The following is a 12,514-nucleotide window of genomic DNA, read 5'->3' as shown; positions in this document are numbered from 1 at the left end:
TCCCTCCTTTCTTCTTTCTTTCTTTCTTTCTTTCTTTTCTTTCTTTCTTTCTTTCTTTCTTCCTCTCTCTCTTTCTTATCAGGCTTCACCTACAAGAAGACCAGGTCTGAATCAAGAGGCCACATTTTTAAATGACCAGTCACAGAGTAGAGTGAGCCTGTGGAAGGGTGGCCAAAAAGGGCTTTCATGATTTTGTCAGGTGTCGATCTGAACAGCCCCTTTGTTAGCCATCAAGACCCCTACACTTTATATTCCAGGTGCACTAAATTACTAGCTATTCTTTAAACGTGTCATGTATGTTCCTGTCATAGGTCTTTGCATAGGTCATTCACTCTACCTGGGAGAGCAACCTTGTCCTAACCTGAATGGGCTCAGACAGAACTGGGCACACACAGAACTGGGTGGGCACAGACAGAACTGGGCACACACAGAACTGGGTGGGCACATCCTCCTTGCCGGGGTGCAGCACTATGGACACACCTCCAGCCAACACTGACCGCACTGCTGCCTAACCACACATTCACTTCTCAGCCTCCCCATCTGAACTGGGGGTTCGCCCAGGGAAAGAACCAGTATTCTCTCCAACTAAACATAGATCACCATTTACATCATTCCAGACAATAAGCTACCCAGTCAGTACCCCCACGGCTTCCCAGCCCTTCCCAGGCGTATAGATGGTTGGATACAGAGACAATTGAGCAACACTCCAATCAGAAGGCATGTCCAAAGGAATCATTTTCATGGTGCTTGAGAACCAGCAGAGGCACCCCACTGGTGACCCAAAGTCTTTAGCCTGGCTTTCAAAGGGACCATGACTAATCTAACCTTAACCTGCCTCTCCAACCGTGTTATCCACACACACTGACTAATCCACAGGTCAGATTCCTGACAAGCCTCTCACCCTCTGCCCTGTCCTCCCACCTCCCCCTCCAAGTTCTGATCAGTGTGGTTCTCTGCCTTGAATGCCTTCTCTTCCCTTTCAGATTCAGCCCATGTTGATGTTGCCTTTCAGGGAATTTCTCCATACTGATACTTTGTGCCACCTTTTACCCCTTGAATGTTATACTGTTTTGCATATAAAGTGCTTGAGCACCTTCACGGGGCTCTGGTAAGTGCTGTCTGGAAAGTTGAGCTCACTGAAGAACCACTGAGGGTGGCCTGTGGTAGGACTTGCTCCACAGCTGCTCACCAGGGACTACAAACTTCCCAGGGAGTGGCATGCAGTTGGGAAAAAAATCACCAAGATTGGAAGAAAAATGTACGTCATTCACTGGGAATTAGTTTGGAACCTGTAGCAAGAAGGAGGAGAGGGGAGTCCAAGAGAATGCGAACCCATGAGAGTCCCATGGCCCCAGGAAGCATTCCCATACACACCCTCCGCAGCCCATCCATTCCAGCTTGAGATCTCTGGAAAACAGAATCCCTCCCACAGAGGATAGGCAAGTCCAGGTGGGCATTTCTGTGCCAGAATGGGCTTTTCTGGCTATACATGGTATACATACCTGCTCGTTGACTCTCTTGCAGAAAATAGCAAGCAGGAAGACAGCAGCGATGGGTGGTCCCAAGTAACTCGTGATGGACTGGATGTAATCGAAGAGCTGCCCACTTTGTGCTGACTGTACAATGGGCACCCAGGCGATGCTGATGCCAATCAGCACCAGGATGAACAATCTGAAATCAAAGCCCCCAACAGTGTCAATAATTGGCTCTACATGAATAAATATACATAGCTATATATCTAATACATATATAACTAGCAAGTATGTATATCATGACCACAGCAAGGAAACATAATTAGCAAATCATTCTTGAGGCTTTTTTCTTCCATATTTTGCCTCCTCGGGAAAGGCATCTGTACCTATAATTAAGTGAAACACACTTGACTTTGAATAGTAACCTAAACCAGCCACTACCATAAGAGAATCCCACTTTGAGAGGCAGTTGAGTGTAGAAACAAGGATGTGAACTTTGGATCCTGGCAGTCCTGGATTCAAATTTGTATTCTCTCTGTGTGACAAAGGACGCTGTTTTCACTCTCATGCTTCTTCCTCTGGAATGCTATTCCCACTGCCCCCCATTTACCCAAACCCCACCTAGCATTGTAGACTCAGCTAAGGGTCTCTCCCTCCCCCAGGAGTCTTCCCCAAATACTGCATGCCACACTAACCTCTTGCTCCCCTGAGGCCTTGATCACCCTTATAGTCCTCACAGTGAAGTGTGAGATTATTTCATATAAGTGTAAGCTTATCTGGGGCAAGGACAAGCCCTGGGATGGCACTCATGGCATGTGCAAAAATGCAAGTCCCAGCATAATCTCAGAGCCAAGGGTCCAGCTCTGAGCAAAGCAACAAAATGGTTCTCTTCCTATATTGCATCTTGGGTCTTATAATTAACAGAAAAAGCCGGTATCTCCTTTCTAAGAAAAAATTAGAGTAACGCTGTTGGGTCTTGTGAAGCAGAGTAGTAGATTCTCACCTTGTCACCTGAGAGTGACCTGTCAGTTTTCCTTTCCTTCCTTTGCCCTAATCTTGATCATGAGACCAATGAGGAGGAGTCTTACCCTTCCTGCAGTCACTGGGAACCTTTCCCTTGACTGACTTCCCCGGGACTCATACCACCTGCCCCAAGGAGGTTGGCCTGCCACAACCCCATGGAGAGATATGGCAGAGCTCCTGCTAGTCCTCTGTTCAGACCATCTGGTCATGGATAATCATGATAATGAGCACACCTGACCCACATGTCAGTACTTAGTGCTTTCTGTATCCTCTGGTATCCATTAGTCCATCGATAATAACAAAAGTGCATATAGACCTGTGTATTAGATTTTACAGAGCATGTTCCCAAGCACAATATCACTTGACCCTCACACTGGCCCTGGAAAGGGTCAAGTCATTGGAGGCACCTGGATCTCAAAGTTGGCCAGTAAGGAGAACTGAGGAGGACAGCATGGGGTGGTATAAAGACCACGGACAAGGGTTCAGTTGGCCGTGGGTGATGCTCATGGCCCTGCCATTGTCCCAGCTGCTGATATTTAGACAGGATGAGCTTCATTTTGCTCACTGATAAATTGAGCGTTAGATTAGATGATTTCTGGTGTCACTTCTCACTCCAGAGGGGCATTGTTTGATGATCTCCAATTTAAAGTAGATGCCACTAGAGGGCAAATATAATTAGCCACAGAGGTTACTCCAATTCTACCCAAGCATCTACCAGTCTTCTCTAGCTTGATGGAACCTCTGTAATTATTCAAGCTTCCCCGGTGCATGGCAGAGGGAAGCTTCATTTACCTTCCTGCAATCATGAGCTCTTTCTCGGTTGCTTTCTTCCGGATCTTGGTGTAGATATCCATGGTGAAGAGCGTGCTGGCGCTATTGAAGATGGAGGTCAGGGAGCTCATGAGGGAAGCCAACATGACTGACAGCATCAGGCCTCGCAGTCCTGGAAGAGGAGGTGGTAATGAGTGGTACACACAGCACTTCAGCCCTTTTGCACTGGAAAGTGTGAGGACTCAGCATTTGTTTGCCTTCTGAAATCATGCCATGTTTGGTCTTTGATTTATCTCTCCAGAAAGACTAGACATTTTAATGAATGGATTCTGGCTTTACATTATATTGTAAACCCACAGCAGTCAACAAAGAGGTAGGGAGAAAAGATATATAAGGTTAATGCTTTGCAGTTGGATGATGATGATGGTGATGGTGGTGATGATGATGATTATGTGCATGTGTGTGTGTGTGTGTGTGTCCACCTGAGGGGACTACTATAAGATCTCTCACCCAAAAGATTCATAATATAGTATAAATGTTTAAACTAGGATTCAAGAAAGTGAAAATACAATCCATAGAATGGGTGAAAATATTTGCAAGTCACATGAGTATATCTAATGTGGATCTAGAATACAGAATATATAAAGAACTCCTACAACTCAATAATAAAAAGATAATGTATTTACAAATGGCCAAAGTATCTGAATAAACACTTCTCCAAAAAAGATAAACAAGTGGTTAATAATCACATGAAAAAATGCTCAACATCAGGAAAAATTAAATCAAAACCACAATGAGATACTACTTCACACCTACGAGGGTGGTTATAATGATTTTTAAAGAAACAGATAACAAGTGTGGCAGGGTATGTGGAGGAATAGAAACCCTGATACACTGTTAGCAGTAATGTAAAATGGTACAGCCACTGAGGAAAATAGTGTTGCAGTTCCTCAAATAGTTGAACACTGAGTTACCACATGACTCATCAATTCCACTCCTAGGTATCTACCCAAGAGAAATGAAAGCATGTGTCCATACAAAAATGTGTACATGAATGTTCATATCACATTATTTATAATAGCTAAAAAATAGAAACAACACAATGTCCATCAACTGATAAATGGATAAACAAAATGTAGTATATCCATGCAATGGAATCTTATTCATCAATAGAAAGAAATGAAGTATTGATACATGCTACAGCCTAGATAAACCCTGAAAATATTTTGCTAGGTGGAAAAAGCCAGGCACAAAAAATATTGTATGATCCCATTTCTATAAAATGTTCAGAGTAAGCAAATCCACAGGGACAGAAAGGAGATTAGTGGTTGCCAAAGGCTAGAGGGCTGGGGTGAAGTGTGGAGTGATTACCAAGGGATACAGGATTTCTGTGGATGGAGACCAAAAATATTTTTTTAATTGATTGTGATGATGGTTGCTCAAGTCTGTGAATACAGTAGTAGAAACCATTAATTGTATACCCTAAGAAAATCATATGGTGTGTGAATTATAGCTCAGTGAAGTTATCTGGAAAGAGAAAAGACAAGGCACTATTTCCAGCTGACCCTAGGCAAGTCATGCCAACCCATGGGCCTCCCTTCTTGGTGTGTTAATGGGGGCAGTACTACACTTGCCCAAGTCAGAATAAGGAATTACTGTTTTAGAATTTTCCCTGGTCATGAAAAGCATGGTTGGCTATAACCTCTACTACTGTTTTCACACCGAGGAGTACATAGCATTGTCCCTGATGAAGCTGGAAGGCCAGGCCATGCTGAGGGCCCACCACTGAGAGTACAACCTGAGGATTCAAAGCAAACTCAGGGCTCACTTAGGCCTACTGTCCATCTGATACATGAATCCCTACCACATTGTCTCTGCCCAAACCCTCCAGCACCAGGAAATCCACTACACCACAGGGAGTCTGCCCCCTCCTGGACAGCCCTGACTAGTCTGACAACTGCCGCATGAGAGCCTCAGACACAGCCCTGTGGCCACGCCTTTCTGTCATGCACAATGCCCTCTAGCGCCATGTGCCCAGCCACAGTCCTCGCCCAGGGTCTGTCTGCTAATCTAAAGAAACAGCATAAACCCTATGCAGAGGCCAGTGTAATCCAAGCCAGAACTCTTAAAAAGTCATGTGACTCATACGAATTGCAACCTTAATTAATAAGCAGCTCGGCTGAGTGGAATAGTTAACTATTACTCCCATGTTTATAGAACTTGAATCCAAATGGTTTGCCCAAGGTCATGCATCCAGTCGGTGGTTTTAAAAAAATGTTTTTAAAGACCATCCCAAATTCTTCAATTCCAGCCTTGAGCAGAGTTACACGAGCTAGACACTGAGTTGCTGTGTGGCTTGGAAAAGTCACCTTCCTTCTGTATACCTCAGTTTCCCCAACTGTAAAATGAAGAGCTTTGATTAGATAATCTCTGTTTTCTTTCAGTAATAAAATTGTATAGAAGTTTACTCTAAATTTTCCTAATCAGTACCTTTGAATTTTTTGCCCTGGCTGGTTTAGCTCAGTGGATTGAGCGTCGGCCTGCGAGCTAAGTGTCGCTGGTTCGATCTTCCAGTCAGGGCACATCAGAGAAGGAAAACTCTGATTCCAAAAAAACCTCCGCTGCCTTGCGGCATACCTCTTCAGGGGAAAGGCTAAGGGAGTAAACCCCGACAGAAAATCCGGAGCCGGAGTCCCTAAGGCGGTTTGACGTTGTAGTCAACACCGGCAACTCCTGCGGCGCACCTGAAGCCAAGCTGTATTGACTCCGTCTTTCCCTTGGACCCTTCAGCTGCGAAGAGAGGGGGGGTCTACTGCATGGGCAACAGCAGACCCTCCATATTACCCTGCCCAGGCTCTGTAGCTTCAGCGTCATCGCAAGATGTCGATTCAACATGGGAGGAGACAGATACCGTGTCACTCCCGAGTCGGACTGCACAACCATTCTCGGCGGTGCAGATAGACTCTTAAGAAGCTACACCATCGTCTCTCGAGACGGACGGCTGCCGACGACGACCTTTGAATTTTTGGTTTCCTTAGACGCCCCCCCACCCTAACTAAATTTGCATCTCTTGAGTCAGAATTAGATTTTTCTTCAATATAAAACATGAAATGTAACCCCACAGGTCTACCCCCAAAACTCTAACTAATCTGGACTCTATTTCCTCAGTGTTCTAGAATAACGTATTCTCTATAATGAGAAACCCCTTTGTATCCCATCCATCAACTGCCTAGAACATCCTCATTCTAGAGTTAAAATCACTCCTTGCCTTTCTCTCCATGGTTTTCCTTGGAACAGTCTAGACATCAATTCACTCTCCAGGTAAACCTCCACTTAGTTCAAGCCATCATGTTAGTGTCTGTTGGAAAGCTTCAAAAGACCTTCCAGCTGAACATGGAAAAGCTGTGTTTATCCCTAACATGTTTTCAAACCATCTCTTTTCCAAGCCTGACTAATGGACAAGTGCCGAGTCTGAGAGCCCAAACAAGTCCTACGTGTCCTTCCCACTGTGGGAAGACATGTTCAAACACTGAGGTCTCCCTCGGTGAGGCTTCCCGTCCTGACCCCCAGGCTTGTAAACGGCTTTGCCCAGAAGGCCTACAGGATTCATGACAAGCCCAAGCCCAGTCAGCCTCCCAAGAAAGACCCTGCAGTGGGGACGATTCTCACCATTGGGCATAAGCTCCACCACCAGGGTTGGGTAGGCAATGTTGGTACAGCCAACCTTGGTGCCGCAATGTTTCTCACATTCCGAGGGGACAGCGCAGGCAACCTTCTCTGGAGAGAGATGAAGAGCGATGTCAGCAAGCAGGCACTGGGGAAATACTTTCAAGATTCACTTTCTCAAAACAAGGCTTCAAACAAGACATTCCCGCCCAAGGCCCTGAAATATTCCCACAAGGAGTGGCGCTCCTGGCTGAGCCCTTTGCTGCCAGGCCCTTGCCCTGCTGGTCCTGACCTTCTCCAAGCTCTGCCTAAGGAGAAGATAGTTCCTAAGTAGAGGAGGGGGGAGCAAAGAAATGCTCAGAGTGGAGAGGGAGGGGGCACACTCCTTAGACTTCAGCTAGCAACCCGGCATCTCAGGGGTAACGGTTGTCTTATTTGCCCGAAGATCACAGTGATAGACATGGACAGAGTGGGGATTCACTATGAAAGTGGGGGGTGGGCTGGGCTGAGGGGAACGCAGGGGGAAAAATGGGGATATCTATAATAGCAAAAACAATAAAACATCAAAAAAATAAAAAAGAAAAAGATCATGGTGATTCGTGGCTCCTAATTTTGAGGCTTATTTTAAGCAGCTTTCTCGGGTAGAGGTGAATGTCCAGACAACTGAGGGAATTCCCCAGTGAGGCAGGGGGGCTGTTGGGTGGTACTTCCAAGATGTGGAAAATCTGAGGTAGAAATAGAAAGGATAGCCTGGAAGGGGAAAGGAACATGATCAAGAGACTTAGAGAAAATTCTAGAAACATTTATAGAATTCAGATCAACAAACATTTATTAGGTACCTGCTACAGGTGTATCATTTAGGGATGCTCCTTACAGCACTGATTCACCTCAAATATTTTTGTGTGTTATACCCATTAGAACGTAAACTATTCAGTTAGGTATATTTTTCTCATGACAGGTGAGCCAGTGTGGAGTGTGAGAGCGCTACTAGAAGCGTGCAGTGGAAACACCTGGCCCCAGACTGTCTTGTCTTCACCTTGGAGGATGCTCACCATACCACCACTCTTTGGTGTTCCCCCCAACCCACTCTCTCTGTCTCTCTGTCTCCTCTTCTCTTCTTTCTCTCTCCCCCTCTTTTGCCATTATGTCATATTCCAGAAAAGTTTTGACTTATGATGGCTGACCAAAGAAAATGCAATGGCAATGCTGGAGAGGCCAAAAAAGGACCAGGAGAGAATCTATCACCCTAGAAAGCAAACCTCAAGACTCAGGGCTCCTTCAAGGAAATGGTCGAGGAAACAGGGCTCAGAGCAGCAGATAATTAGAGATTGGCTGGAGTCCTCTGAGATTAAGGACATCGTACACACTACTACAGCCTGGTGGGATTGAGCAAGAAGTGAGTAAATATTAACTGGAAGAAGCTATGCCTGGAGGCATATCATGACTTCAGAGAATTTTCAAAAAACCAGAGAAAGCAACTCCATGGGTTCTGTGACCTCAAGTTGCTCACTGTTTACAGGGAGATCAATAATGCTTGGTAATTTGTGGCAAGAAAAGAAGAAAAGGAGGAGGGGGTGGTGGCGGATGAAGAGTAAAAGGGGGGTGGAAGCAGAGGAGGAAAGGAAGGAGCAGGGAGCTATAGGGCTTTAGAAGTGACTCAGAGCCAGGAAGGAGAGAGTGGCCACTGAGTCCAGCAGAAGGTATCACCTGTGTACAGGATGCGGCTGATCATTCCCGGCATCACCATGAGGAACATGGGCAGCAGCTTCAGGTACCCACACATCACGCAGCCGGCCTTCACGTGAGACATGTTTTTGGCTGAGAGGCACCGCTGCACAATGACCTGCCAGGGAAAGTCCAGTGAGGGAGAGGTGCAGGTCGTGACACCTTCTGGCTCCCCCACCCTGCACCCGGGATCCTTGGCCTAGCACCCCCATGTTACCAAGGCTCAGTGACCCCCAGAGCATGTGAACCCTGCCCTACCTTCCCCAACCCCACAAGCCACAGGCAGACAGGAATCCCTATAGTGCCCTGGGAAGACCTTGTCCACCCTGCACATCCAGCATGGGTACCTGATCTGTGCACCAGTACCACAGGGCAAGGATGGACAGCCCAAAGATGAGCCCAGGCCATGGCAGGTCTCCCTTGAGGGGATCGCGAAAGATGTGGAAGGAGTCATTCCTTGGGGTGTAGCATTCTTTTTTGATGGTGATGTTTCCATCAGTAATCACAGTTGGAATGGCATTCATGTACTTTTCCATGAAGGCCTCATATCCTCCCACTTCCTTAAAAGCTGGAAAAGACCGGTAACAAAAGTCAGAATCCCGAAGCTCTCATCTCTTCACATTAGTTTCCTCCTGTGGGTGCCTGAGAAACTGAGAGAACCTGCCCACAGCCAGCGCCCTCCCTGTGTGGCCTTGGGCAAGTCACTTTGCCACTCTGGGCCTCAGCTTTCTCATCCGTTATTAACCCTGCCCAGCCCCCTCAGGGGCTACTGAGGATCCAAAGCAACGACCTGTGAAAGGACTCCAACCGTAAACATCTTTACCAAGGAAAGGCATTCGAGTTAGTAAAAGAAACACCTTGGTTTTGAACCAGGTTCAAAAACGCTGTTTTTCCACTCAGCTGCTACTGTCAGCAGTGGCCTTCGGGACCCCAGACACAGCCCTAAAGACACGCAGACCAGGCCCGACCACCCCTGGTCCCAGCCATGTGGTGGGATGGACAGAGAATGGATGAGGAGTCTGGAGCCCTGCCACCTGGTGACGTGTCCTTGTAGCAAAGCCCTTCCTGTTCCTGGAGACCGCTGGGGACAATCCAGCGGATTTTATATAATATATAATAAAACGTATTTTATATTCTCCTTTAACAAGTGCCTCTAGATCTAGGTTTTCTAGTCTTGTCTTTAGGATTTTACAGACAAAATTTTACCAAATTAGGGGGTGGCAGGGCCAGCACGGAGTGGCTGATTTTTTTAAATTTTGTCAAATAAGGACATAAACAAGAAAATGATCCCACCCTATCATCAACTCATACAAGAAAGGACATTTAACATCAAAATGTAGACAAGGTGTAATCTGAGATTTCAGACACAACATTTGAATATATTTAGCGGGATGGATATTTAGTCTAGTCCCTTTTTTGGTCCAGTTTCTCTGTAGAGAGAAGACCACATCATCACAGGCCCCAGACTGCCTAGCGAGGACTGTCCAGAGGGGACAGTAAGGAAGACAGGTGTTGTCCGGGCCAGGCCCACCCTCAGACGTCCAGGGCTGAGGAAGGTGGCCCCTGCACACCCACAGTAATGGCCAGTCTGGGCTGGACCGCCCGCCTGGGGAAGGTAGGCAGAGAGGCTGGACTCCTCTTTCTCTCCCTGGACCTCTGTCTCTGCCTCCCTGCCTCCTCAGCCTGCCCCCGCCCTACTTACCAAACCCAGTCAGGATAAAAGACCCCACCAGCATGATCACCGTCTGCAAGGTGTCCGTGTAGATCACAGCTGCCAGGCCCCCTAAGCAGACAAGGAGACAATATCTATGATGTCGTGTAGGAGAGCAACGAGTCAGCCTGCCTCCTGTCCCTGCGGCCACCCCTCTCCCCCTGCACACCTCTGAGCACGCCCCTCAGTCACCCGCCTGCCCCTCCTTCCTTCCTCCTCTTGCCCTGTCACAGCAGTCTGCTCCCCAGCATGATCCAACATCTCCACTCTTCACAGACAAGCTGGGAAACCCTTGAGGAAAGGAGAAATGCTTCTCCGTATATGAGGAGGAAGAGCTTGATGTGATCCTCGGCAGGTAAGAAGAAGTATCTCCCACAAATGAAGCCAAGGGACAGCAAAGAGCTGACATCTCTACCAGATGGCTGGCACATTATCAAGTGGACACATTCGGAGGGCTGCTATACACTGACTCTGCTCCCAGACCATCTAACTATTTCTTGTCCCCTAAGCTACGGGGCTCAAGCTAAGCAGCATGTTCCATCACTGACCCTGGCCTCTGACCTGGGCAGAGTAACAGCACCACAAAGGGGTCCCCAATTGTTCCTCATGTCATCAGCTTTTCCAGTCCTCCTCTAAAATCTCCTTGTATGTGTTAGTCCCCTCCTTCTTCCCCAGAGTGCCTCCCACTCCCTGTCACATCAAATCCAAGGCCTCTGTCTGGATTCCAAGGCCCCTACCCTGTGACCTCATTTGAATTATCAGGACTTATCACCCTCCCACACACAGACACCTCCAATTATCTCCCACTGACCACCCTCCTGCAGCCAAACACATCTGCTGCTCACCCTGCCCCATGTGGTGCCCATTCCTGCCGCCATGACTCGCTCTAACCTGTCCCTGCACCTGGCACTCCCTCCCTGATTCTCTCAACTTAGCCAGGTCCTCAACACAGCCTCCAAGGCCAAGCCCTGCCCCGCCTCCTGGAAGAAGCTGCCTTGACTATTCCAGCCAACACTGGAGTTTTCTGGGGCAATCTGTATATAATTTGTCAAGGTCTGTGATTTAGGACCAAGCAAATACCCCATCCTCACACTGTTTCCCAGGTGAATCTCTCTTACTTGAGAGAAGAAGCCTTGTTTCCTACTTCCTTTCTTTCTTTCCTTGTGTCTAATCCAGGGCTGGGCTTGGACAGGTGAATGGACTCACCTGTGATTGTGTAAATGCCAGTGATTGCCAATAGGAGAAAGATGGCCAGGTACAGATCCAGGCCCAAGGCCAAGTTGATGAATATGGCCCCAGAGAAGATGTCTGCCTAGAAGAAGAGGAGAAGTGAATTAGAGGTGAGAGAGGCCAGCTGGCTGCAGGGCCAGGTGGTGAACTTGAAGGGGTTCACACAACCTCTCTCCTGAGTAGCGTCAGTGTTTGTGATTTCTAGGGTCCAATGTCGGCCCACATCCCCTCGCTCTTTGGCTGAAATACCACATCTAAATATTCATGTTTTTATTCCCAGTTAAGAACATGAAAGACAAGTACTGCATGAGTCCATGTATATGTGTATCTAAAACAGTCAAATTCATAAAATCGAAGACTGGAATGGTGGTTACCAGGTGCTGGGTGAGGGGGAAATAGGGAGTTATTAATCAATAGGCATGGAGTTTCAGTTAAGTCAGAGGAACAAGCTCTAGGCATCTGCTGTGCAACATTGTGCCTAGAAGTCGACAATAATGTATTGTACACTTAAAATCTGTCAAGAGGATGGATCACATGCTTAGTGTTCCTCCCACAATAAAATAAAAATAAAAGGATACAAATACCCGAGAGTCACGCTCTATTCCTAAGTTTTCCAACAAGCTTTACTTAAGATGATGATAGATACTTCATGAAAAGAAAAGGATCCTATGGTCAAAGAGATCTGTGCAATGCTGGGTTAAACAAAGCTGAGGCAGTCTTTACCACACAACTCCTCTGAGCCTTGAATATACTTCCTGGACTGTGAATCCCCAGGAGGGAAGCAGGATAAATGATCCCTCACAAACTTACTTAACTACGGAACTCTGTTTGCCAAGGAACAATTATTAATACCTTGAGGTTCCTTTTACACACCTGTGGACTGCTACTCTAAGCTATTATCCACTGTTTATACCTT

At 46.9% G+C, this 12,514-nt stretch overlaps 1 protein-coding gene across 3 annotated transcripts in view; it reads right to left on the bottom strand.

Annotated features, from left to right (window-relative positions):
- Window positions 1–12,514, bottom strand: part of SLC5A1 (solute carrier family 5 member 1) — an 83,449-nt gene that overhangs the window by 7,891 nt on the left and 63,044 nt on the right. For all 3 annotated transcript variants that reach the window (XM_090257263.1, XM_090257264.1, XM_090257262.1), the window contains 7 exons: window positions 11,575–11,680; window positions 10,360–10,440; window positions 9,005–9,225; window positions 8,640–8,775; window positions 6,936–7,043; window positions 3,288–3,438; window positions 1,503–1,671 (listed from right to left, as the gene is read on the bottom strand). In XM_090257263.1, coding sequence (XP_090113389.1) covers window positions 1,503–1,671; window positions 3,288–3,438; window positions 6,936–7,043; window positions 8,640–8,775; window positions 9,005–9,225; window positions 10,360–10,440; window positions 11,575–11,680 — 972 coding nt within the window. The remainder of the gene's footprint in view (window positions 1–1,502; window positions 1,672–3,287; window positions 3,439–6,935; window positions 7,044–8,639; window positions 8,776–9,004; window positions 9,226–10,359; window positions 10,441–11,574; window positions 11,681–12,514) is intronic.

The sequence above is a fragment of the Furipterus horrens genome, unplaced genomic scaffold, assembly GCF_987537825.1.
Source record: "Furipterus horrens unplaced genomic scaffold, mFurHor1.1.pri manual_scaffold_11, whole genome shotgun sequence".
Classification (NCBI taxonomy): Eukaryota; Metazoa; Chordata; class Mammalia; order Chiroptera; family Furipteridae; genus Furipterus; species Furipterus horrens.
Note: the sequence above shows the minus strand (reverse complement) of the source record. Positions and strands in the feature narration are given on the sequence as shown.